Source organism: Oncorhynchus keta, chromosome 35 (assembly GCF_023373465.1).
Source record: "Oncorhynchus keta strain PuntledgeMale-10-30-2019 chromosome 35, Oket_V2, whole genome shotgun sequence".
In the NCBI taxonomy this organism is placed as follows: Eukaryota; Metazoa; Chordata; class Actinopteri; order Salmoniformes; family Salmonidae; genus Oncorhynchus; species Oncorhynchus keta.
In genome coordinates this window covers 48,370,496-48,398,239 of record NC_068455.1, presented here as the reverse complement: position 1 = coordinate 48,398,239, position 27,744 = coordinate 48,370,496, and the positions used below count along the sequence as shown (strand labels likewise).

Here is a 27,744-nt window from a genome sequence, read left to right as displayed (position 1 = left end):
AAACACCATGGGACCACACAGCATTCACTCCGCTCAGGAAGGAGACACGTTCTGTCTCCTAGAGATTAATGTACTTTGGTGCGAAAAGTGCAAATCAATCCCTGAACAACAGCAAAGGACCTTGTGAAGATGCTGGAGGAAACAGGAACAAAAGTATCTTTATAGAAGAGGATGTTGGGAAGTGTCTGGGTTTTCTCTGGAAAAACCCCGGGACCACCCATACGTAGAATGTATGCACACATGACTGTAAGTCGCTTTGGATAAAAGCGTCTGCTAAATGGCATTTAAAAAAAAAAATTTTTTTTTATTTTTTTTTATCCACAGTAAAACGAGTCCTATATCGACATAACCTGAAAGGCCGCTCAGCAAGGAAGAAGCCACTGCTCCAAAACACCCATAAAAAAGCCAAATTTGCAACTGCACATGGAGACAAAATATCATACTAATTGGAGAAGAATCCTCTGGTCAGATGAAACAAAAATAGAACTGTTTGGCCATCATGACCATCGTTATGTTTGGAGGAAAAAGGGGGAGGCTTGCAAGCCGAAGAACACCATCTCAACTGTGAAGCACGGGGGTGGCAGCATCATGTTGTGAGGGTACTTTGCTGCAGGAGGGACTGGTGCACTTCACAACATAGATGGCATCATGAATGAATGTGATGAAAGAAATAAAAGCTGAAATAAATAATTCTCTCTATTATTCTGGCATTTCACATTCTTAAAATAAAGTGGTGATCCTAACTGACCTGAGACAAGTCATTTTTACTCGGATTTAATGTCAGGAATTGTGAAAAACTGAGTTTAAATGTATTTGGCTAAGGTTTATGTAAACTTCAGACTTCAACTGTAAGTCGTCCGTAGCCGCCATAGTGGGGCAGCGATACTGAGCTCTTAAAATAGCTTTTGGGTGTGGAAAATGCGTGATCATTGAAGGACTAAGTCGAGACCAGGATGCCGGGTTATTCCTGAGACTTCTCGCTTCTCTGGTTCCTCAGACCAGTCCTGTTGCTGAAGATAATGGGAGGCTATTGGCTGCAGGTGTGTGCATAATTTTCTCTCAGGCTATTTGCTGCCTAGGCAGCTGGGTAAACCACTAGGAGGAGAGCTCCCATATGGGGCGGAGCTCCACGATATAGAAACCTTTAGCTCACTATACTTCACTGATGAGTTGTAATTCGTGTGAAGAAAAGGTGGATAGAAGACGCTTGTGGCGCCATCACAATAGGTGCCCTCCTCTCTCAACCTGTCTTATCACAAGCTCCCAGACACCGCAGCCTTTTAAAGTGCTGAAACTAAAGCACTTAAATCTAATTCTGCGGAACAGCTAATCGTTTTGGAATATCACCCAGATAGAGCAGGACTGAAGTATTTGACGGAGGCAAAACTCTTCCTATGGCAAATGACACAGAGAATGACCCATGCCACAGCAATCTGCACATTGACAAGGGGAACCCGCGCATCAGCGCGATCATGTTCTCCGCCGGAGTGATAGGGAACTTGGCCGCTTTGATCCTTTTGGAGATCCGCCGCAGGAAGTACCAGAGCCGGCAGCGACTGTCGCTCTTTCACGTTCTGGTCACCACGCTGGTCGTCACGGACCTGATGGGAACCTGTCTGGTCAGCCCTTTCGTTCTGGCTGCCTATTCCTTAAACACCACCATTATTGCTATGTTTAACACTGAACCTCCTGCAATGTGTGAGTATTTTGGATTCTGTATGACTTTTTTCAGCTTGGCCACTTTATTTCTCCTCTTCGCCATGGCGCTCGAGCGATGCCTCTCAATTGGCTACCCCTACTTCTACGGGCGGCACATCACTAAACGTTGTGGATACATCACCATTCCTTTCATCTATTTAGTTTGCGCGGTGTTTTGCATCATGCCATTTTTGGGTTTCGGGGACTACGTGCAGTATTGCCCGGGGACGTGGTGCTTCATTGACATGAATCCGTTAATGCCCGAAGACCGTGTTTACCCAGTCCTGTACGCAACTGTTATGCTCATTTTAGTCCTTTCTGTAGCGGCTTGTAACGCCTTTGTCGTTTATCACCTGGTTTTGATGTACCGGAGGCGCAAACTAAACGGGGGATCCGTGACAACTCGGAGTAAGAAGGACCGGAGAGTCCTCTCCATGTCCGAAGAGGTCGAGCATCTCATCGTACTGGTGTTCATGACGGTGATATTCATGATTTGCTCCCTTCCTCTGGTGGTAAGTTTTTAAAACTATTCTAAATGTTGTACTGTTCGCCTCCCAAGTGTCCCTTTGATAGTCTGGCACATATTTTGCGTAATCGAGTCAAGCTATATTTCTCACTTGATAGGTAATAACAATTTACTTGTCTGCAGACAGCTCTGATGCTATATTACTTGTTATAACAGTGGCAGGCTACATGTGAGGTTCATATGGTAGGCTATGTCTCTCTATGAAATCTTTAACGTACTCAAAATGACTGTTATTTAATCATGATCATTATTATGATAATAGTTAGACAAGCTAATAGCCCGCCTCGCCATGCATTATACCTTGGCATATTGTCTACTGAAAGTAAAAGGCAAAGCCAACATCCAAACAGTTTGACATCCAAAAATATTAGGATGCCTGTCTAATACAGTCAGCATGAAAATGTGCATGTATAAACAAAGAGTGACAAAAATGAGTAACACATGTTCTTATTCAGTACCGTTAGGCAATAAAGAGGGCATTGCATTTCAATAAAGACATTCACATATGTCTTATATATCTCAAAGCATTTTGCAACCGAAGATGAAGCATTAAAGGTTAACCACAACTAGAATGTCAAATCGTGCCCATATATTTCTCCTGCTCCTAAAAACCCGCCTGTCATTGACTGAGGTATTGCCTCAATGCCCTGTTCATGGTATATTCTGAGGATCAATGTACATTAACCTAAGATTTTAGATGGGATTTTGTGAATCCATGTGCAATGGTATGTCAGGGGTGGACACTTGTCTCGGTCAGCTGTGATTTGTTGTGATTAGCAGATTGAGTCCTGTAAAGACACAGCAATCCCAGTGTCCCATATATCACCATTCATGGAGTTACATTAGTCCTAATTGCCTCTGGTTCAATAAAGTGGTGATTGAATCCTCCTGGCTCTTGATATATGTCAGATTAGACTAGTGTTCCCTGGGGATAGTGTGCCAGTTATGCTATGATATAAACACATTATGTACTTCAACACTTACTACATGGAGTTTGTGTTAATATTACTATATTTTATGAAAGACACTCAGAAGCGAAAGGAAGTAGACAACAATAGGAAACAGAGTGGTACCTATTTTTAGATCACTGTATGTGTCATGTAGGCAGGAAACCAAATGCCAACCAACCAGTGACATTTCACACAGAAAAATTCACCCCCAAAAACCAAAACTGGTCATTACAAAAGTCAACTTTGGTCATTTAACTCTGACAGGTATAATCATTTAGAGTGCATTGACATTTATGATGTCTCGTTATAAGGCTATAAGGGGGTCATACATAACGAAAAGTCAATGCATTATAACTGTATCATAATGCATTATCTGTCAGGTCAGCTTTCTCACAATTGGAGCTTCATAAGGGTGTAAAGAATTGCTATTTCTTATGCAAGTGACCAGCCTACTGCTAAATACATGGCTACAACTCACAGTAAAGCCTGTGGGGTCCCCTACAGGATAGCTCCCACATTACACACAATCTCCCTTTTAGTCGAACACTGTGTGCCCGAAGAGGATTCTACGATGACGGACAGACAACTGAGCCAATGGCGGAAGACTACAGACTACACCCCAGCTGAACCAATCCAAAGATCCGATCTTCCAGAATCAACCTACTTTCTGTGCCGTATATTAGGGCTGTACTGATTCTTAACGGCCTCTTTTCCTGCTGTTCTGTGCAAGCGAACGGGAGAGCCGTATTTACGTGTACCAGATATCTTCACTCTGAATAAACTGTCGCTTGTCGTACAATTTTACCACCTTGTCTGAATCGATCCTTGACCGGCTCGCCCTTCTACATATCCTATTATCAACAAGGGTCGCATCGCACAGTGGCGGTCCAGGTCCCCAACAGTGGGACCAATTCAGTTTCCCTCTCAACCACCCCCGCTCCGTAAGATCCATTGATAGATTTAAGGTCACCAATAGGTAGATGGCATGAAACATGTGCTTGTTACAGAAGAATGATCTCCTGCTAAATTGACAAGGTGTCTGCCCCGATGGAGAAAAGCAACAACAGCCCTACGCACAAACGCATGGATGTCCCATGACGCCGCCTGTAAATCAATCGTGAAAGCGGAACATCGGCCTTGCTTATCGTGCCAAACACAGGACCCCACATACTGTAAGAGTCTGGTTGTTAACCACATAACTTGTATAGGTTATAAAAATAAAAATAAATATTTTTTATTTCACCTTTATTTAACCAGGTAGGCTAGTTGAGAACAAGTTCTCATTTGCAACTGCGACCTGGCCAAGATAAAGCATAGCAGTGTGAACAGACAACACAGAGTTACACATGGAGTAAACAATTAACAAGTCAATAACACAGTAGAAAAAAAATGGGCAGTCTATATACAATGTGTGCAAAAGGCATGAGGAGGTAGGCGAATAATACAATTTTGCAGATTAACACTGGAGTGATAAATGATTAGATGGTCATGTACAGGTAGAGATATTGGTGTGCAAAAGAGCAGAAAAGTAAATAAATTTAAAAAAACAGTATAAAACAGTATGGGAATGAGGTAGGTGAAAATGGGTGGGCTATTTACCTATAGACTATGTACAGCTGCAGCGATCGGTTAGCTGCTCGGATAGCTGATGTTTGAAGTTGGTGAGGGAGATAAAAGTCTCCAACTTCAGCGATTTTTTTTGCAATTCGTTCCAGTCACAGGCAGCAGAGTACTGGAACGAAAGGTGGCCAAATGAGGTGTTGGCTTTAGGGATGATCAGTGAGATACACCTGCTGGAGCGCGTGCTACGGATGGGTGTTGCCATCGTGACCAGTGAACTGAGATAAGGCGGAGCTTTACCTAGCATGGACTTGTAGATGACCTGGAGCCAGTGGGTCTGGCGACGAATATGTAGTGAGGGCCAGCCGACTAGAGCATACAAGTCGCAGTGGTGGGTGGTATAAGGTGCTTTAGTGACAAAACGGATGGCACTGTGATAGACTGCATCCAGTTTGCTGAGTAGAGTGTTGGAAGCCATTTTGTAGATGACATCGCCAAAGTCGAGGATCGGTAGGATAGTCAGTTTTACTAGGGTAAGCTTGGCAGCGTGAGTGAAGGAGGCTTTGTTGCGGAATAGAAAGCCGACTCTTGATTTGATTTTCGATTGGAGATGTTTGATGTGAGTCTGGAAGGAGAGTTTGCAGTCTAGCCAGACACCTAGGTACTTATAGATGTCCACATATTCAAGGTCGGAACCATCCAGGGTGGTGATGCTAGTCGGGCATGCGGGTGCAGGCAGCGATCGGTTGAAAAGCATGCATTTGGTTTTACTCGCGTTTAAGAGCAGTTGGGGGCCACGGAAGGAGTGCTGTATGGCATTGAAGCTCGTTTGGAGGTTAGATAGCACAGTGTCCAATGACGGGCCGAAAGTATATAGAATGGTGTCGTCTGCGTAGAGGTGGATCAGGGAATCGCCCGCAGCAAGAGCAACATCATTGATATATACAGAGAAAAGAGTCGGCCCGAGAATTGAACCCTGTGGCACCCCCATAGAGACTGCCAGAGGACCGGACAGCATGCCCTCCGATTTGACACACTGAACTCTGTCTGCAAAGTAATTGGTGAACCAGGCAAGGCAGTCATCCGAAAAACCGAGGCTGTTGAGTCTGCCGATAAGAATATGGTGATTGACAGAGTCGAAAGCCTTGGCGAGGTCGATGAAGACGGCTGCACAGTACTGTCTTTTATTGATGGCGGTTATGATATCGTTTAGTACCTTGAGTGTGGCTGAGGTGCACCCGTGACCGGCTCGGAAACCAGATTGCACAGCGGAGAAGGTACGGTGGGATTCGAGATGGTCAGTGACCTGTTTGTTGACTTGGCTTTCGAAGACCTTAGATAGGCAGGGCAGGATGGATATAGGTCTATAACAGTTTGGGTCCAGGGTGTCTCCCCCTTTGAAGAGGGGGATGACTGCGGCAGCTTTCCAATCCTTGGGGATCTCAGACGATATGAAAGAGAGGTTGAACAGGCTGGTAATAGGGGTTGCGACAATGGCGGCAGATAGTTTCAGAAATAGCGGGTCCAGATTGTCAAGCCCAGCTGATACGGGTCCAGGTTTTGCAGCTCTTTCAGAACATCTGCTATCTGGATTTGGGTAAAGGAGAACCTGGAGAGGCTTGGGTGAGGAGCTACGGGGGGGGGGGCGGAGCTGTTGGCCGAGGTTGGAGTAGCCAGGCGGAAGGCATGGCCAGCCGTTGAGAAGTGCTTATTGAAGTTTTCGATAATCATGGATTTATCGGTGGAGACCGTGTTTCCTAGCCTCAGTGCAGTGGGCAGCTGGGAGGAGGTGCTCTTGTTCTCCATGGACTTCACAGTGTCCCAGAACTTTTTGGAGTTGGAGCTACAGGATGCAAACTTCTGCCTGAAGAAGCTGCCCTTAGCTTTCCTGACTGACTGCGTGTATTGGTTCCTGACTTCCCTGAACAGTTGCATATCACGGGGGCTATTCGATGCTATTGCAGTCCGCCACAGGATGTTTTTGTGCTGGTCGAGGGCAGTCAGGTCTGGAGTGAACCAAGGGCTGTATCTGTTCTTGGTTCTGCATTTTTTGAACGGAGCATGCTTATCTAAAATGGTGAGGAAGTTACTTTTAAAGAATGACCATGCATCCTCAACTGACGGGATGAGGTCAATGTCCTTCCAGGATACCCGGGCCAGGTCGATTAGAAAGGCCTGCTCACAGAAGTGTTTTAGGGAGCGTTTGACAGTGATGAGGGGTGGTCGTTTGACTGCGGCTCCGTGGCGGATACAGGCAATGAGGCAGTGATCGCTGAGATCCTGGTTGAAGACAGCGGAGGTATATTTGGAGGGCCAGTTGGTCAGGATGACGTCTATGAGGGTGCCCTTGTTTACAGAGTTAGGGTTGTACCTGGTGGGTTCCTTGATGATTTGAGTTAGATTGAGGGCATCTGGCTTAGATTGTAGGACTGCCGGGGTGTTAAGCATATCCCAGTTTAGGTCACCTAACAGAACAAACTCTGAAGCTAGATGGGGGGCGATCAATTCACAAATGGTGTCCAGGGCACAGCTGGGAGCTGAGGGTGGTCAGTAGCAGGCGGCAACAGTGAGAGACTTGTTTCTGGAGAGAGTAATTTTCAAAATTAGTAGTTCAAACTGTTTGGGTATGGACCTGGAAAGTATGACATTACTTTGCAGGCTATCTCTGCAGTAGACTGCGACTCCACCCCCTTTGGCAGTTCTATCTTGACGGAAGATGTTATAGTTGGGTATGGAAATCTCTGAATTTTTGGTGGCCTTCCTGAGCCAGGATTCAGACACGGCAAGGACATCAGGGTTAGCAGAGTATGCTAAAGCAGTGAGTAAAACAAACTTAGTAAAAGCAGTGAGTAAAACAAACGATCACAGAAGTCAACAAATGAGGGTACCTGGGGACATGCAGGGCCTGGGTTTACCTCCACATCACCCGCGGAACAGAGAAGGAGTAGTATGAGGGTGCGGCTAAAGGCTATCAAAACTGGTCGCCTAGAGCGTTGGGGGCAGAGGATAAGAGGAGCAGGTTTCTGGGCATGGTAGAATATATTCAGGGCATAATGCGCAGACAGGGGTATGGTGGGGTGCGGGTACAGCGGAGGTAAGCCCAGGCACTGGGTGATGATGAGAGAGGTTGTATCTCTGGACATGCTGGTTGTAATGGGTGAGGTCACCGCATGTGTGGGAGGTGGGACAAAGGAGGTAACAGGGGTATGCAGAGTGGATCTAGGGGCTCCATTGTGAACTAAAACAATGATAACTAACCTGAACAACAGTATACAAGGCATATTGACATTTGAGAGAGACGTACAGCGAGGCATACAGTAATCACAGGTGTTGAATTGGGAAAGCTAGCTAAAAACAGTAGGCGAGGCTAATCAGCTAGCACAACAAACAGCAGGTAAAATGGCGTTGACTAGGCAACTGGGCCGACAGATAAACAAACAAGCAGAATGGAGTACCGTGATTAATGGACAGTCCAGCGTGCGTCAGCTATGTAGCCAAGAGATCAGTGTCCAGGGGGCAGCGGTGGATGGGCAGGGAAGCTGGGCTGGCGAGTGTTATCCAGGTTTAAAAAAACTAACAATGACTAAATAGCTTGTAGCTAGTTAGCTGGTTAGCGTCTGGAGGTTCTTGAAATAAAATTAAAAGTAATAGCGATTCCGTATCACAGTGGGTGAGGCAGGTTTCCGGAAGGTATAAACAAATTAAAAATCAAAAGGAGATAGAAAGTAAATGGGTTCAGAGTGTTTGGGATGCGGTGATTCAGATGGTTAGCAGGCCTGTGCTAACAAGCTAACAGTTCGTAGGCCCGGGCTAGACAAGCTAGCCCTTAGCAGGCCGAATTAGCAAGCAGGGAGATAGCGAGGGCTAGAGAGTTAACCTTTGGGGGACGTCGCGATGGGGTGAGTCTGTTTATTCCTCTTCATGCGGTGACATCGACAGACCGGTCGTGGGACCGGGTAATTGTAGCCCACGAGTATGCTACAGGTGCTCTAGTACGCTAGGTGAGCTGGAGACACAGCGATTCAGAAAGCTCGCGGGCCTTGGCCAGCAGATGGATCTTTGGCGATGTCGCAACGAAAAAGCCTGTTGAAACCACCTCGGACGATTATGTCGGCGGACCAGTCGTGATGGATCGGCGGGGCTCCGTGTCGGCAGTAAAGGGTCCAGGCCAATTGGCAAAAGAGGTATTGTTGGACCTCTTCGGCTAGTCGGGAGATGGGCTTAGCTCGAGGCTAGCTCAAGGCTAACTGGTGCTTGCTTTGGGACAGAGACGTTAGCCAGGAGTAGCCACTCGGATTGCAGCTAGCTAGTTGCGATGATCCGGTGTAAAGGTTCAGAGCTTGCGGTAGGAATCCGGAGATGTGGTAGAGAAAAAGCAGTCTGATATGCTCTGGGTTGATGTCGCGCTGGTGTCCTAATTAGCTTTGAAGACCGCTAGCAGTGGCTAACTGAGTACTAGCTAGTAGCTAGTTAGCTGGCTAGCTTCTGATGGGGGTTCCGGTTCTAAAGTAAAGTATAGAAAAAGCAGATCCGTACCACATTGGGTGATGCGGGTTGCAGGAGAGTATATTCAGCTCTAGTTGGAAAGTGAGATTAAAATATGTACGAAATATATACAGAAAAAAAAACGAGAAACTATATTTACACTAGACAGGACGGGACAAGACAAAACACACGTCCGACTGCTACGCCATCTTGGAAGTACATAAATAACATGATTTGTTCAATTTCAAACATTCCATTGTGTTCGAAAACTCTGACTCTTAAAAGGTGATAAATGAGGATCCTATAGTTTTAAGCGTATTTCCCACGTCTTGGTAAATCGTTCTTATCTCTCAGAGGTAGTCTTATAGGCAGTATAGTGCACTAGACTCTATCTAAGGCAATGCAGACACAGTCAGACCCCCCTGTGGGATTCAAGCCTATACTCTAGGTCGGTCTGCTGTTAATGAAACCGCATCCTGCCTCTGTGCCCTCAGTCACAGATGATATGATGAATAATTAAACTTAGTTTCACTGTTGCGATTGGACACCTACTGAGAATACAGCTATCTGCTTGTCTCATCAACATCCACCCAGAGTGCTCACTAACTAAACAACAAGAAACCGCATGAAACAATCCCGCCAGCGTTTTCTCAAGTTCCAGGGTATGTAGGGTTCAGACAGAGCATAATTAGTGGAGAATTTGAAGTAGCTCTCTGAAGTATTTGTGTTTAGTAGATTAAGCCCTGGGGATAAGGTGCTGTTCCCTGACCCCCTGACTCTTGGGAAACAAAATTGCACCTTGGTTGGAGGGAATACCAAAATGACATGTAGGCTATTTCTTCAGTTGTCTTTTGCTCGATTCCTCAAGTCCTATCTCATCGCTTCCTTCTCAAAAATGCATTGGAGGAGAAAGTCAGAAAGGAGGAACCATGTCTTCTCCAATACGTTCTGAGGAGCCATAGAGAAAGGACACAAGGAAAGAATAGTAGAGAATCAACATCTGGAGGTACTTATAAAGCCATTACTATATTTGCCTAATGCTTACTGGAATATGAATGTATTGAGAGCACTAATCAACCCTCTCACACTTAGTAGTGTCAATAACTCATATGGATGAGCTTGGCCCCATTGCACTTTGTGAGTACCTAAGGTCCTGTGCACCGTGCAGACACAGAAGTAAGGCCTGGCTGCGGTGTGTTTTTTACTCTCCTCGAGGTTGTTCACACTGCTAGTTCCACCCACAGGATATTGGAGTAATTATGGTTGTTTCAGGAAATTGGCCCACTTTTACTGGGGTCAGCACTTTGTGTGTCACACTGGGAAAGCCAAATAGTGCACATAGCTTAGCCACATATAGAGCAGGGACTGTGTGTGTTTGTGTGTGTGTGTGTGTGTGCCCGGTCGAGGAATGTGTCTCACTAATACTGAGAGTAATAACCTGTGAGATGGTCACATTTTCCAATCATTATTGTGGAATTACTTGATAGGGATATTGATTGCATTTGTACTTTATTTTACTTTATTTCAGAAAATAGCATCTGTTCTAAGGTATCTAGCGACAGACAGACTGTTGGAAATTTGTACCAGACCAAATCTTGTTTCGCTCCTGCAAATACATCTTCGGCTCTGTGCCATTTAGCATGTGGAATAGATATTTAGATAGTGTCATTGTTGCTCTGGCCTCAGCCTACCCTCACTCTTGTTTGATTAACTTATCAATAAACTCTGTATGTTTTAAAGTTGCACTATGCAGAAATTGCTCCACCATTTCCTGGTTGCTAAAACTCTAATAGTTTGCCTAATTTCAGTTTATGTGGCAAAATAAGCGAGTATAGTGTCGAGAATCTTTGTACCATCTAGTGTATTTTCCATAACCAAAAATATTATTATTTCAGCTGTGTCAGAGTCTAGGTGATGTGGGTAAGGCGGAGTCAGGCGCAGGACACAGAGATGAGTAATAATAGTAACTTTACTCAAAAATAATCTTCCAACAAGGAGAACAAAAATCCAGAATCACATAAACGAGGCAACTGACAACAATAAACACGCACAAAACCATGATGGCTCCAGAGGGTTAAATAGGGAAATAATTCAAATGTAATGGGAACCAGGTGTGTACAATCAAGACAAAACAAATGGAAAAAGAAATGTTGATCGGTGGAGGCTAGAAAGCCGGTGACGTCGACCGCCGAACGCCGCCCGAATAAGGAGAGGCACCAACTTTGGCGGAAGTCGTGACAAGCTGTTTGAAGCTGGTGTACAAAACCGACAGTAAAATACACAAAAACAAAACTTAGAAATAGAAATCTTGCACATAAAACATATCTACCGCTTGTTATACTTTACATTTTTATTCGTTATTATTATTTTGTAGATTGTGGCTTCCATTAATGTAATTGTTTGCATCATTTCCAATCCCCCATATATTTATTTTGTAAATATATAAAATATATTTTTAAATACATTTTCCTTTATTATTTTCCCCTAACCCTACCACACCTCTGCTATTTGGAGTAAAATAATGGACAACAACACTTAGGCTTCTACTTCCAGCTTATATATACATTTTCCAGACACAGAATATTTTACAATAGTTACCTTTTTGTTTGTTTTTAGTCCCATCCTTCAGCTACCCTCAACCCCTTTCATATATCTCTGAAGACCGTCCAGTTTTGATTTCTTTTTGCCATATATTTGTCAACTGTGCTGTGATGCTTCACAAAAGTATTAAACCTTTCTATTCTCATAGATTCTACATATTGTACATTAAAGAATAATTTTGCTGAGAATATTATCATATTATTGATTGATTGACTATGACTTTTTAAATCAGCCAGCAGTGCTATTTAGCTCCAGGTAAATGTTGCAATTCTTCAGCCATTCCTGAACCTACGACCAAAAACAAGCTACATATGGACAGTACCAAAACAAATGATCTAATGATTCTGTCACTTCGCAGCAAAATCTGCAGAGCTGGGATGGTTGTATCCCCCATATATATAATATTCTATTGGTTGCAATAATTTTGTAAATAATTTAAATTGAAAAACTCTTAAGTTTTGAATCCAGCATTGTTTTGTGTATCGGTTGATAAACCGTGGGCCATGGAATTAGTACATCATATTTTTATTTTATTTTTTATAGGAACAGTGGGTTAACTGCCTGTTCAGGGGCAGAACGACAGATTTGTACCTTGTCAGCTCGGGGGTTTGAACTATCTCTGTGGTGTAGCTCTGTGGTGTCGCTGTTAATATTTTTGTCCTTAAATTAAACTGGTATACTTTTTTTTTAAATTATCACAATTTTCTTGAACTAATTTTGGTCTTAAAGTAAGGCCAACAGACAAGTTCCTTATTTTCTCCCTCTTCCACTTGGCTCTTCCATTTTGGCGGCAATGCTGCAATTAGTTGGTTGTAATTTTGAGTAGAGCAGACATTTCCATATATTTTTGTGAGCTGCATGTGTGACTACTCCACCAGTCCTTTTTATGATAACATTTACAAAGATTATAATTTTATTTATTTATTATGACATTGTTTTTTGAATCAATTAGTATATTTGAGTTTAACCATAACATTTCTTGTAATATTTGTTCTGTCTTTTCTGGTGGATTAAACTGAAATTGCAACCAACTTTTATGGCATGTTTTAATAGCGATATTTTGGATTTTAATTTTCAAATAACCGAAAGTGAGAGATTGTAATCTGATTAAAGGGAAAAGGGCCATTCTTGAATATGGGGTGAGACATTTTTACTCATCTGCTAGATAACCAGTTTGGGTTTAAGTATAACTTTTGTATGACTGAAGACTAGTGAGAGGTCTACTGCTTTAATATTTAATCATTTCTGCCCTCTGAATTCATATTTGTTATATAAATAGGCCCGTTTAATTTTGTCTGAAATGCCGTTCCAAATCAAATGGAATATTTTTTGCTTGCTCATATAATTTAAAAAACAAGTCACTAGGTGTAGGCAAGACCATAAGCAAATAGGTACACTGGGAAATTACTAAAGAGTTAATCAGGGTGATTATTTTCATTTCCATGGTAGCAAGATCTTGATGGAAGCTTGGGAGGTGTGAGCATGGCCACTAAAGTGCTATGGATAGTTAAAGCCAGGACTAAGTTATTGGCTAGAAAGTCCAAGCTGCTTGATAAGGACTCCATGAGAGTTCTAGCCACTGCCCTCATTCAATGCCATGTTTACTACACTGGTACATCCTGGTTTGGGGGCTTATCTAAGCTTCTGAAGGGGAGAATTTGGCTGTACTGTTGTAGAGACCCATCCACTTGGCAATATGTGGCTGGGGGTTATAGCATTTCTTTCAAATCAAATCAGTTTATTTGTCACGTGCGCCGAATACAACAGGTGTAGACCTTAAAGTGAAATGCTTACTTACAGGCTCTAACCAATAGTGCAAAAAAGGTATTAGGTGAACAATAGGTAAGTATAGAAAAAAAACATTAAAAAGACAGTGAAAAATATCAGTAGCAAGGCTATATACAGTAGCTAGGCTATAAAAGTAGCGAGGCTACATACAGACACAGGTTAGTCGGGCTGATTGAGGTAGTATGTACACAAGACCTACTTCCAAGAAAACAACATCTTAAATGGAATTGCAATCAGGTTTTAGGTCTGGACACAGCACTTTTTCAGCAACATTGGAGGTTTTAAATGACATCCACTGTGCTCTTGATAAGAAGTTACATTGTGTGTCTGTTTTTATTGATTTGTCAAAGGCTTTTGAAACCGTGGACTATGCTGTGTTAGTGCAAAGGTTAAAATGTTGTGGTTTATAAATTACCTATCAAATCGTACACAATGTGTAATGGCGGATGGTTGTAAATCTGAGTCCATAGAGGTGTGCTCAGGTGTTCCGCAAGGTTCTATTTTGGGCCCACTGTTGTTCATTTTGTATATCAACAACATTGGGGTTCTTATTGAAACAGCGGATGCTAATTTTTATGCAGGTGATACGGTTCTTTATTCAAGTGGTCGTAGTTTATCTTTAGCTTTTGAAAATGCGCAAAGAGCATTTTACATCATTCAACAGAATCTGTATGATTTAAAGCTGATTCTAAATTTGGGTAAAACAAAATGCATGGTATTTTCAAATGCCAGGCATGTTACAAATCATGTCATTGCTACATTGGCTGGACATACTATAGAGCAAGTTAAAGTGTACAAATATTTGGGTTTGTGGGTTGATGATAAGCTGACCTTCACTGTGCAGTTGATAATGAAGCTCCAGCTGAAAACAATATTTTATTACCAGCATAAGGCTTGTTTGTCTTTTGAGGAAGGAGCTGGCACGATGTACATTACTGTCGTTTTTTTATTTTAGTGATGTTATATATATGCAGGCCTCAGCCACTACCCTGAGAGCACTTGATTCAGTGTATCATGCAGCCCTCAGGTTAATTTCAAATCAGAAACGCCTAACACATCATTGTGATCTCTACAGCGCTGTTGACTGGTCGTCATTGACCTTACGTAGGCTTAAACACTGGTATACACTGATTTATAAGGCCATATTGGGTAAAATGCCAGTTTATCTCTGTTCTTTTTTAGTCAGGTCAGTAAATAAATATCAATTTGGTCCCATTCTGATTTGCTTCTAACAGTACCAAAAATTAGAACAGGTCATGGTAGAAATAGTTTTAGTTACTTAGCACCTTGGTCCCAGAATTCTCTCCTGAACATTTTAAAATGTGTTGATCTAGTTTTGTTGGTGGAGTTTAAACACTTGATCTATGTATATGTCATAGAAGAGTGTAATTCTTTTGAGGCCAGCTGTTTTTATTCTAGATGTTTGTGTTTTTAATGTAAAATATTTGTGGTACTGTATGTGTGTTTATAGTTTTGTTTAATGTTGTGTTAGTGTATGTAAGTTGTTTTGTCTGAAACACTGTTCCCTCTGCTGCTATTGGACCAGGTCTCTCTTGGAAAAGAGATATTATCTCAATGAGAAAAAAACTGTATAAATAAAGGTAAAATAAAAAAATAGAAAATAAATGTACAGTCATGGCCAAAAGTGACACAAATATTAATTTTCACAAAGTCTGCTGCCTCCGTTTGTATGATGGCAATTTGCATATACTCCAGAATGTTATGAAGAGTGATCAGATGAATTGCAATTAATTGCAAAGTCCCTCTTTGCCATGCAAATTAACTGAATCCCCCCCAAAAATATTTCCACTGCATTTCAGCCCTGCCACAAAAGGACCAGCTGACATCATGTCAGTGATTCTCTCGTTAACACAGGTGTGAGTGTTGATGAGGACAAGGCTGGAGATCACTCTGTCATGCTGATTGAGTTTCAATAACAGACTGGAAGCTTCAAAAGGAGGGTGGTGCTTGGAATCATTGTTATTTCTCTGTCAACCATGGTTACCTGCAAGGAAACACGTGCCGTCATCATTGCTTTGCACAAAAAGGGCTTCACAGGCAAGGATGTTGCTGTCAGTAAGATTGCACCTAAATCAACCATTTATCGGATCATCAAGAACTTCAAGGAGAGCGGTTCAATTCTTGTGAAGAAGGCTTCAGGGCTCCCAAGAAAGTCCAGCAAGCACCAGGACCGTCTCCTAAAGTTGATTCAGCTGTGGGATCGGGGCACCACCAGTACAGAGCTTGCTCAGGAATGGCAGCAGGCAGGTGTGAGTGCATCTGCACGCACAGTGAGGCGAAGACTTTTGGAGTATGGCCTGGTGTCAAGAAGGGCAGCAAAGAAGCCACTTCTCTCCAGGAGAAACATCAGGAACAGACTGATATTCTGCAAAAGGTACAGGGTTTGGACTGCTGAGGACTGGGGTAAAGTCATTTTCTCTGATGAATCCCCTTTCTGATTGTTTCGGGCGTCCGGGAAAAAGCTTGTCTGAAGAAGACAAGGTGAGCGCTACCATCAGTCCTGTAAAGCTAAAGGCCTCCTGAGACCATTCATGTGTGGGGTTGCTTCTCAGCCAAGGAAGTGGGCTCACTCACAATGTTGCCTAAGAACACAGCCATGAATAAAGAATGATACTAACACATTCTCCAAGAGCAACTTCTCCCAAACATCCAGAAACAGTTTGGTGATGAAGAATGCCTTTTCCAGTATGATGGAGCACCTTGCCATAAGTCAAAAGTAATAACTAAGTGGCTTGGGGAACAAAACTTCAATATTTTGGGTCCATGGCCAGGAAACTCCCCAGACCTTTATCCCATTGAGAATTTGTGGTCAATCCTCAAGAGGCGGGTGGACAAACAAAAACCAACAAATTCTGACAAACTCCAAGCATTGATTATGCAAGAATGGGCTGCCATCAGTCCGGATGTGGCCCAGAAGTTAATTGACAGCATGCCAGGGTGGATTGCAGAGGTCTTGAAAAAGAAGGTTCAACACTGCAAATATTGTCTCTTCGCATAAACTTCATGTAATTGTCAATAAAAGCCTTTGACACTTATGAAATGCTTGTAATTATACTTCAGTATTCCATAGTAACATCTGACAAAAATATCTAAAGACCCTGAAGCAGCAAACTTTGTGAAAATGTATATTTGTGTCATTCTCAAAACTTTTGGCCACAACTGTAGATATGGTTAAAGTGACTATGCATATATGATGAACAGAGAGTAGCAGTAGCGTAAAAGAGGGGTTGGCGGGTGGTGGGTGGCGGGACACAATTCAGATGGCCCGGTTAGCCAATGAGCGGGAGCACTGGTTGGTCCGGGCAATTGAGGTAGTATGTACATGAATGTATATTATTATTATTATTAGAGTTCAAGTGACAATGCATATATGATCAACTGAGAGTAGCAGCAGCGTAAAAAAGGGTTGGGGGGGCACACAGTGCAAATAGTCTGGGTAGCCATTTGATTACCTGTTCAGGAGTCTGATGGCTTGGGGGTAAAAGCTGTCGACCCATCAGTTTAGACAAGTGTGTCTGGGTAAGTGTCATCTAATATTTATAAAATATTTTTTATCTGGACACTTCCTGTTTACATGGAATTTTTCCTTATTGTAGGCTACTACTTTTACCACATTTGGTCTTAATCTTTACTACACCACTCACTGTTTAGTACCTCATGTGAATCCTTAAAAAGATGGGTGGGGCTGGCTTAAGAGGGCGTGAACAATGCTGAATGGGTGTAGATAAAGGAGAGTTCTACAGTAGGTACCAAACATTCAAAGACTATTCTCTCAAAAGTTGGTATTTACAAGTTTGTCAACTTTCAAAGCAGAATTACTTTACCATTGTTCCTCAAATGCAGTGTATGATATACCATTTTGTAGCTCTGAGTCTCTACTTTTATCCAATGTAAAAAAAAAACACAAATTCAAATTTTCCTACATAAGACCGAGCCGGTCCCTCACATTTATGGTTCTGCATCCAGATATCTAACTGCTTACTTTCCCCAAGTTAGGGATGCACACAACCACAGCAGCAGATCAAAGAAATGTTATTGGTCACATACACATGTTTAGCAGATGTTATTGCGTGTTTAGCAGAATGCTTGTCTTTGTAGCTCCAACAGTACAGTAATATATAACAAATCACAGCAATACACACAAACTTAAAAGTAAAATAATGGAATTAAGGAATATATAAATATTAGGATGAGCAATGTCGGAGTGGCATAGACTAAAATACAGTAGAATACAGTACATACATATGAGATGAGTAAAGCAAAAATATGTAAACATTATTAAAGTGACTAGTGTCCCATTATTAAAGTGGCCAGTTATTTCAAGTTTATGTATATAGGGCAGCAGCTGCTCAGGTGCAGGGTTACGTAACCGGGTGGAAGCCACCTAGTGATGGCTATTTAACAGTCGGATGGCCTTGAAATAGAAGCTGTTTTTCAGTCTCTCGGTCCCAGCTTTGATGCACCTGTACTGACCTCGCCTTCTGGATGATAGTGGGGTGAACAGGCAGTGGCTCGGGTGGTTGTTGTCCTTGATGATCTTTTTGGCCCTCATGTGACATCGGGTGCTGTAGGTGTACTGGATGGCAGGTAATTTGCCCCCGGTGATGCGTTGTGGAGAGCCCTGCGGTTGCGGGCAGTGCAGTTGCCATACCAGGCGGTGATACAGCCTGACAGGATGCTCTCAATTGTGCATCTGTAAAAGTTTGTGAATGTTTTAGGTGCCAAGGCAAATCTCTTCAGCCTCCTGAGGTTGAAGAGGCGCTGTTGCGCCTTCTTCACCACGCTGTCTGTGTTGGTGGACCAATTCAGTTTGACCGTGATGTGTACGTCAAGGAACTTAACTTACTACCCTCTCCACTACTGTCCCATCGATGTGGATAGGGGGGTGCTCCCTCTGCTGTTTCCTGAAGTCCACGATCATCTCCTTTGTTTAGTTGACGTTGAGTGTGAAGTTATTTTCCTGACACCACACTCCGAGGGCCCTCACATCTAGCTTCTTCACCTACGGGTTCATCTGAGACCAGCCACCCAGACAGCTGATGAAACTTATTCTTTCTGTCTGTAATAAAGCCCTTTTGCGGGGAAAAATACATTCTGATTGGCTGGGCCTTGCTCCCCAGTGTGTGGACCTGGCTTCCAAATGGATGGTCCTATGAAATCCATAGATTAGGGCCTAATGATTTTACTTAAATTCACTGATTTCCTTATATGAATGGAAACTTAGTAAAATCACAGAAATGCTTGCATGTTGCATTTATATTGTTATTCAGTATTTACAGTATGTTTTCAAAGAAGCATGGATCATCATTATTCTTATACTCTGCTTTCAAGTAGAATGACGAATCTATAACTTACATTACTATGTGAATTCGGTCGAGTCTCCCAAAAAGTTACATATTGGCATTTTAATTTAGGGCACAGTTACAGTAAAGATCCATATTATTATATTATTTGAATGTTCTCCATAGGTAGGATTGCATATTTCCATCTTCTTTGGTCCAATTAATATATACAAATGTGAGGCTATTTTAGGAAAATAAACCATTTTTCAAGTTTAAGGCCGTCTTAAATCATCTAAATACAGTACTCTTGAGTATAGGGTTACATACCGTCAGTACGTGGTCGTGTTGGTACGTTTTCTCACTCACAGTCAATCATTGCTGTGACCCTTGCAACGCCATGGGCCCAGTAGTGTGTTGTAGTGGATCACTTTTTATGAGCAAATGAAGGGTGGTGTTCGAGAGGACACAACCAAGGTTCCCATGCTGCTATCTATCCTCTGAGGTCCTGCCAAAATGTGTTTATATATTTATTTATGTATTACTTTATACAACCTTCCTTTTTTGTTTATTTGAGAGCGTTACTCCATAATTAGCTTCCTCTTCTGAAGCTTTTGTTTCACTAAATCTGACATTGAAGCTGATCTCCTAAAATGAAGTTGGCCCTTGCCAACTTCACCCATTGCCGATCCTGTGTTTGAGGGTTTCAAAACAAACATAGAGGATACAAGGAATGTGGTTTGGCTGGTTAGGTACCAGCAAGGAGTACATTCTGGTCTGCTTTACTTTTGGGACAATGAGATAAACAGGATGTTTGCGAGAGCTTAAAAAATATGCTCTTTTAAGCCTTGCCAGTTATTGTTTGGTTTGGTTTCTCAAATGATTGCCTCTCCTGGTTCACCAACTACTTCTCTGATAGAGTTCAGTGTGTCAAATCGGAGGGCCTGCTGTCCGGACCTCTGGCAGTCTCTATGGGGGTGCCACAGGGTTCAATTCTTGGAAAGACTCTCTTCTCTGTATACATCAATGATGTCGCTCTTGCTGCTGGTGAGTCTCTGATCCACCTCTACGCAGATAACACCATTCTGTATACTGCTGGCCCTTCTTTGGACACTGTGTTAACAACCCTCCAGGCAAGCATCAATGCCATACAACTCTCCTTCAGTGGCCTCCAATTGCTCTTAAATACAAGTAAAACTAAATGCATGCTCTTCAACCGATCGCTGCCTGCACCTGCCCGCCTGTCCAACATCACTACTCTGGACGGCTCTGACTTAGAATAAGTGGACAACTACAAATACCTAGGTGTCTGGTTAGACTGTAAACTCTCCTTCCAGACCCACATCAAACATCTCCAATCCAAAGTTAAATCTAGAATTGGCTTCCTATTTCGCAACAAAGCATCCTTTATCCTTCACCCATGCATACACTTGTAAAACTGACCATCCTACCAATCCTCGACTTCGGCGATGTCATTTACAAAATAGCTTCCAATACCCTACTCAACAAATTGGATGCAGTCTATCACAGTGCCATCTGTTTTGTCACCAAAGCCCCATATACTACCCACCATTGCGACCTGTATGCTCTCGTTGGCTGTACCTCGCTTCATACTCGTCGCCAAACCCACTGGCTCCATGGCATCTACAAGACCCTGCTAGGTAAATTCCCCCCTTATCTCAGCTCACGGGTCACCATAGCATCACCCACGTATAGCACGCGCTCCAGCAGATACATCTCTCTGGTCACCCCCAAAACCAATTCTTTCTTTGGCCGCCTCTCCTTCCAGTTCTCTGCTGCCAATGACTGGAACGAACTACAAAAATCTCTGAAACTGGAAACACTTACCTCCCTCACTAGCTTTAAGCACCAGCTGTCAGAGCAGCTCACAGATTACTGCACCTGTACATAGCCCACCTATAATTTAGCCCAAACAACTACCTCTTTCCCTACAGTATTTATTTTATTTATTTATTTGTTTTGCTCCTTTGCACCCCATTATTTTTATTTCTACTTTGCACATTCTTCCACTGCAAATCTACCATTGCAGTGTTTTACTTGCTATATTGTATTTACTTTGCCACCATGGCCTTTTTTTGCCTTTACCTCCCTTATCTCACTCATTTGCTCACATTGTATATAGACTTGTTTCTACTGTATCATTGACTGTATGTTTGTTTTACTCCATGTGTAACTCTGTGTCGTTGTATGTGTCGAACTGCTTTGCTTTATCTTGGCCAGGTCGCAATTGTAAATGAGAACTTGTTCTGAACTTGCCTACCTGGTTAAATGAAGGTTAAATAAAATAAAAAAATTGATGTTGACAGCAGTGACACTTTATTTTGGGGGTATTTTCATTTTATTCAGAGAGGGATAGGATGAAATGAGTGGGGAACAACAGAGAGGGAGAATGAAGAATAGTAGTGGGGCTGGGATTCGTACCCACGCTGGGGAGGGGTGGAGGAAAACTGTATGTGCTGCAGGTGTTGGTGTTACCCGTTTAGCAAGCCTCAGGCACGGATACCGCACTTAGACATCCCGCGGTAAGACATTAGGACTTGCTATTTAGTGTCTTTTCTTCCTCTCTTGTCTCTTAGATCCGTGTGTACATAAACTCCGTGGGCCAGCGGAAAGAGAGCCACAAGACGGACCTCATCGCCCTCCTCTTTCTCTCCACCAACTCCATCGTGGACCCCTGGGTGTTCATCTTTCTCAGCCCGTCAGTGCTCCGCTTCTTCTGGGGAGCGTTGTGCAAGGTGCCCCTCCTGCGCTCCAGGTAGTCCTTCTTCAAGTCTTCCCTGGGGAAGGACACGCCCGCCCAGCTGGAGCTGTGCCATCCCAGTGCTTCCTCTGAGTTCACCCACCCCCCCATGTCCACGCAGATGGTTTGACCCGCTGATGTATTGGACCTGATTGGGGCCTTGTAATAGCCTCTGAAGGGAGTAGCCACTCAGAATAGAGCTGCTGCCCACATGTCCCGGCCTGCCCAGTGGTCTGGTTCTATGGCGGGGGGAGAGGTGTTGAGGTGTTGAGATACAACAGCTGGACAAGCGGAGCAGCAACCTACACATTCCTGCAAATGTAGGCTGCAGCGTTCTTGTTTTAGAACAAGCTCTGAGAGGCTCAAATTGGAAGACTCCGGAGGCCAGCAGCAGACAGACAGTTGGACTCGAACTCCAAGGAGAGTGGGGTTGCATTACGGGTCATGTTCTTAAAAGCACTACACGTTATATGTTCTTACAGCATGGACTCCCAAACCAGAGACCACTACAAGGACAGCAACATAGGATTCACAACACTGAAGGGACTAAATCAAATAAGGACTGTATTTTATATGAGTTGATCATGTTCCAGAGGCTTGCGTTGTTGGCGCCATGCCCTTTTAGCATACCCCGGGACTGCCAGGGAAGTTTCTTTGTATTGAGATGTTCCTTCCACTATCATATGACATCCTTGTGGTTTGGGGAATTGCGTATCATGAATAGAACATTCAGAGACTTCATCCATGTGATGCAAGCTGGATTCACACACACTATCCCTGCTCCCTGCATCTATGATCTGTTCACCTTTCCTCCCACTGGGTGCTCACCTCGAAAAGCCAAAGGGCAAGAGCTCGAGAATGACATTTATTTTTGACACCTTCTTTTGTCACATGGTTGAGTGGCACTATGAACTTGGTTGGTTATTTGAAGTTGGGTTGCATGCAAAATGTATGTGGTGATGTTATGCTGGAATCGTAAGAAGATAAATGAGGTGCCCTCTGTATTCTTGAGGTTTCTTTGTGATGAAATGACAGCCTGAGTATTTATTATGATGTGTGTTCAGATCTCATTGATGTATTAATGCACTCGAAGCTGACAAGGAGCTTATGATGTTCAGTGTGCAGTTCTAAATCTGTCGTTCCCGTGTGCACGTGTGTGTGTCAGTGTCAAAGAGATGGCACCAAAAATACATGATGTTAACAGGGAATCCTACCATGTACCTATTATACCTATTGTTCATGTATTCGCGTTAATCAGTACTGCGGAAGATCCTGATTGAGACTGACAGACGTGTATTAATGTGCCAGCGCGTGTGTGTGCGCCAGTGCGTGTGTGTACGTTTGTGCATTTGTGTGTATGCGTGTGTTAACACTTCTGTAAATAAGCGCCTGACTCATCCATCCGTCAGCCTTTATCCGCCCAACCCTTTCTGGAACCCCACCTCCTGTCATAGGCCCACGTCAGGGATGGCATCCAGATGTGTGTTTTAACAAAGTTAGACTCTTAACCACCCCTTTAAAAAGTTATTACTCTTCCATAATCAAAACAAACTGAGGGATCTGACGAGCTCCACCAATAGAACTTGCACAAGCAAATCAGATGCTCATGTGGCCTTTGGGAGACAACATTAGATTAACAACATGCAGAGCCTTGAATTGGATCACTAGTCACGAATACTAACGAAATAAACATAATAATGACATCATAATTATATGGAGTTAATTACATTGCAGCTAGCTCCCTGGGAACAGGCATACGATTTTGATTACAAATGTAATTAATTTGGTTTATTCTCTGGATTGATTAATAAAGCCGATTAGTCATGTCATTTGCATGTCCTGGGTCGTGTTCATTAGGCACAGAACAAAAGATAAATGGACCGAAACTGAAGAACTAGCTGAACTTTTCCAATAAGAAAAGCTCAATTTCTGTTTTAGCCAAGGTCTGTTATGGTAAGGCGGCCTAAGGTCCCCTGCCTCGTGGTGGGAGAATGTTGAATGGATTTATATTCTCAAGCTCCTGCAAAGGGGAATGGGAGACCAGAGGCACAAACCTCCTCTTCCAGAGTGCCTTCAGAAAGTACTCACACCCCTTAACTTTTTCTACATTTTGTTGTTACAAAGTGAGAATTATTTGTTTTCAATTGTCCTTTTTGGTCAACGATCTACACAAAATACTTTGCACACCTGGATTGTACAATATTTGCCCATTATTATTATATCTTTTTAATTCAAGCTGTGTCAAATAGTTCGTTGATCATTGCTAGAAAGACATTTTCAAGTCTTGCCATAGATTTTCAAGCTGATTTATGTCAAAACTGTAACTAGGCCACTCAGGAACATTCAATGTTGTCTTGGTCTTGTGTTTTAGGTTATTGTCCTGCTGAAAGGTGAATTAGTCTCCCAGTGTATAAGACTGAATCAGGTTTTCCTCTAGAATTTAGCTTGTGCTGAGCTGTATTCCGTTTATTTGTATCCTAAAAAACTCCCTAGTCCTTTCTCCGTTGACAAGCATACCCATAACATGGTACTCAGTGATGTGTTGGATTTGCCCCAAACATAATGCCCTGTATTCAGGATAAAAAGTAAATTTATTTTTGCATTGTTACTTAAGTGCCTTGTTGCAAACATGACACATGTTTTGGAATATTTGTATTCTGTACAGGCTTAATTCTTTCCACTCTGTAATTTAGGTTAGTATTGTGGAGTAACTACAATGTTGTTGATCCAGCCACATTTTTCTCATATCACAACCATTAAACTCTGTAATTGTTTTTAAAATACCCATCGGCCTCATGGTGAAATCCCTGAGCAGTTTTTTTCCTCTCCGGCAACTGAGTTAGGAAGGATGCTTTGTAGGGACTGGGTGTATTGGTACACCATTCAAAGCCTAATTAATAACTTCACCATGCTCAAAGGGATATTCAGCTTTTTATACACATTGACCAACTAGTGCCCTTCTTTGCAAGGCACTAAAAAACCTCCCTGGTCTTTGTGGTTGAATCTGTGTTTGAAATGCAGTACTCGATTCAGGGACCTTACAGATAATTGATTGTGTGGGGTGCAGAGATGGGGTAGTCATTCAAAAATCATGTTAACCACTATTGAACACATGTAATTTTTGTGATTTATTATGCACATTTTTACTCCTGAGCTTAGGCTTGCCATAACAGAGGAGTTGAATACTTATTGACCCAAGACATTACAGCTTTACATGTTTTTTTATTAATCTACAAAATGTTCTACAAACAAAATTTCACTTAACTTTATGGGGTATCGTGTGTAGATCAGTGACACAAAATCTCAATTTAATCACAAAAAAGGGGGTGTGAATACTTTCTGAAGGCACTGTATGTAATCATTGGCTGAAGCCATGGCAACCCACCACTAGCCCTGCAGCAGATACACAATTCAGAAGTGCTTAACAAATGTGTGTCTTTGTGCTTCCTTTATCAGATAAGATGATTCACCTTGTCCGTTTTAAGAAAATGTGTTATTGATACAGTTGCTGTTCAAAGTCATTTCACATTTCAAAAGGAACCCGTAATATTTTAGAGAGAGCAGCATGCATCAATCTGCTGAACATATCTCTCTTTGCCTGCATCCCAAATAGCACCCTATTCTCGACATACTGCACTTTTATTTATATATATACGGTAGGGTATAGGGTGCCATTTGGGACATAACACACTGGGCACAAACTTCTTTCAATGTAATTTGTCAACATATTGTGATGTGGAAACTACATAGATAGAAAATCATCAAACTGTTGTTTTGAGGGTGAAATTTCAACCACAGGATTATGTTATCATAGTAAACAAATTTGAATTCAGTCACTCATCGGAGAGGGAAAGAAACGTGTTTATCACCAACTGCAATGTGGTGTCTGTCAATGTGGCACGCGTCGCCAAGAGCTGCCATCGTCCCGGACGTGATCATTTGATTCCCCTCGTTCAACCTGTCTGGTGTCATTTGGGTTCGGGTGACTAGTACGTTCTGCACATTTAGAATGTACACGTGGTTGCCTTGACGGAAACCCAATGTGAAATATTCCAGGCCTTGTACCTATTTATGCAGGCTATGATAATTTCAAGAAAGGCAGCTCGAAAACAAAGTCAAAGTATGTCCTTTTTTGCCTTGTTGCTTGCAGCTAGTACGGTTTGTGTCTCAATGGCCGATTTTTGTTTTTTAAATGTGTCAATAAAATTATTGATGTTTTGGTTTTGTAACATGACATAATAAAGCTGGTACCACTACAGATGATTTCTGTGCCATGTTCTTTTCCCCGGCTTTTGTCAGCTACTCTACCATTTCCTGTGAGACTGTTATCACCTAAACCGAGGGCCTAATCACGAGATCCAAAATGTCAGCACTGTTTCGTCCTTCATCAAAAATCCAATTCAATCTCATATTATTAAAGATGTCCTTGTTAATATAATTATCTCTTGGCAGCCCTGGGTTTAATGGGCGCAGAGAGAGGAAGCATTCGCAAAGTTGATATGTGTTTACTGCGTTCCTCGGGACAGGCAAAGGCAGGGCACTGGTAGATCTACAGAAGAGAGTCAGAAAGGGGCAGACAGGAAACAGCTGCTATGTGGCATGTTGATCGATAGGACACACACACACACACACACACACACACACACACACACACACACACACACACACACACACACACACACAGAGTTCAAGTGAGATAGGGGAGACCTCATGGGTGGAGAGTGCTAAATGCCAATCATAAAGGCCAAACATCTCAAAAATGACTCAAGCACTTGAAGAAAGATTAACAATGCATACTCCGAGATAGATGGTACATTAATAAATATACATACCCTTCCGTTCAAAAGTTTGGGGTCACTTAGAAATGTTGTTGTTTTTGAAATAAAAGCTAATTTTTTGTACATTAAAATAACATAAAATTGATGGGAAATACAGTGTAGACATTGTTAATATTGTAAAGGACTATTGTAGCTGGAAAAGTCTGATTTTTAATGGAATAGTCGTATAGAGGCCCATTATCAGCAACCATCACGCCTGTGTTCCAATGGCAAGTTGTGTTAGCTAACCCAAGTTTATTCCTTTAAAAGGATAATTGATCATTAGAAAACCGTTTTGCAATTGTTAGCACAGCTGACACCTGTTCTGATTAAAGAAGCAATAAAACTGTCCTTCTTTAGACAAGTTGAGTATCTGGAGCATCAGCATTTGTTGGTTCGCTTACAGGCTCAAAACGGCTAGAAACAAATAACATTCTTCTGAAACTCGTCAGTCTATTCTTGTTATTCCATACGAGAAATTGACAAGAAACTGAAGATCTCGTACAGCGCTGTATACTACTCCCTTCAAAGAACAGCGCAAACTGGCTCTAACCAGTATAGAAAGAGGAGTGGGAGGCCCCGGTGCACAACTGTGCAAGAGGACAAGTACATTAGTGTGTCTAATTTGAGAGACCGATGCTTCATTAAATAGTACCCGCAATACACCAGTCTCGACATCAACCGTGAAGAGGCGATGATGGGATGCTGCCCATCAAGACAGAGTTGCAAAGAAAAAGCCATAGCCAATAAAAAATTAAGATGGGCAAAAGAAAACAGACACTGGACAGAGGAAGACTGGACGAATCTAAGTTTGAGGTGTTTGGATCACAAAAAATAACATTTGCGAGATGCAGAAAAAAATAAAAAAGATGCTGAAGGAGTGCTTTGGTGGTGGTAAAGTGGGAGATTTGTACAGGGTAAAAGGGGTCTTGAAGAAGGAAGGCTATCACTCCATTTTGCCATGCGATACCTTGTGGACGGAGCTTAATTGGAACCAATTTCCTCCTACAACAGGACAATGACCTAAAGCACAGCTCCAAACTATGCAAGAACAATTTAGGGAATAAGCAGTCAGCTGGTATTCTGACTATAATGGTGTGGCCAGCAGTCAACGGATCTCAACCCTTTGAGCTGTTGTGAGAGCAGCTTGACTGTATGGTACGTCAGAAGTGCCCATCAAGCCAATCCAACTTGTGGGAGGTGCTTCAGGAAGAATGGGGTGAAATCTCTTCCGATTACCTCAACAAACTGACAACTA

General features: G+C 42.5%; 1 protein-coding gene across 3 annotated transcripts; it reads left to right on the top strand.

The window, feature by feature from the left end:
* Positions 1 to 1,107: 1,107 nt before the first annotated feature.
* On the top strand, positions 1,108 to 25,932 carry ptger2a (prostaglandin E receptor 2a (subtype EP2)). Of its 3 annotated transcripts, XM_035752793.2 has the most exons (3): positions 1,110 to 1,698; positions 2,023 to 2,210; positions 21,506 to 25,932. In XM_035752793.2, the coding sequence occupies exons 1-3, from the start codon at positions 1,395 to 1,397 to the stop codon at positions 21,686 to 21,688; spliced, it is 675 nt and encodes a 224-aa protein (XP_035608686.1). In that variant the 5' UTR covers positions 1,110 to 1,394; the 3' UTR covers positions 21,689 to 25,932. The 3 variants fall into 3 exon arrangements, with proteins under 3 accessions (XP_035608684.1, XP_035608686.1, XP_035608683.1); XM_035752791.2 differs by lacking the exon at positions 21,506 to 25,932 and adding an exon at positions 3,714 to 3,978 and having other exon boundaries at positions 1,108 to 2,210; XM_035752790.2 differs by having other exon boundaries at positions 1,113 to 2,210.
* Positions 25,933 to 27,744: the final 1,812 nt, after the last annotated feature.

Excerpts from the sequence above, each read along its gene's own strand:
- ptger2a (XM_035752790.2), top strand. The coding sequence starts at position 1,395 with ATGGCAAATGACACAGAGAATGACCCATGCCACAGCAATCTGCACATT. Across the intron at positions 2,211-21,505 it reads TTTGCTCCCTTCCTCTGGTG|ATCCGTGTGTACATAAACTC; the intron begins GTAAGTTTTTAA and ends CTTGTCTCTTAG.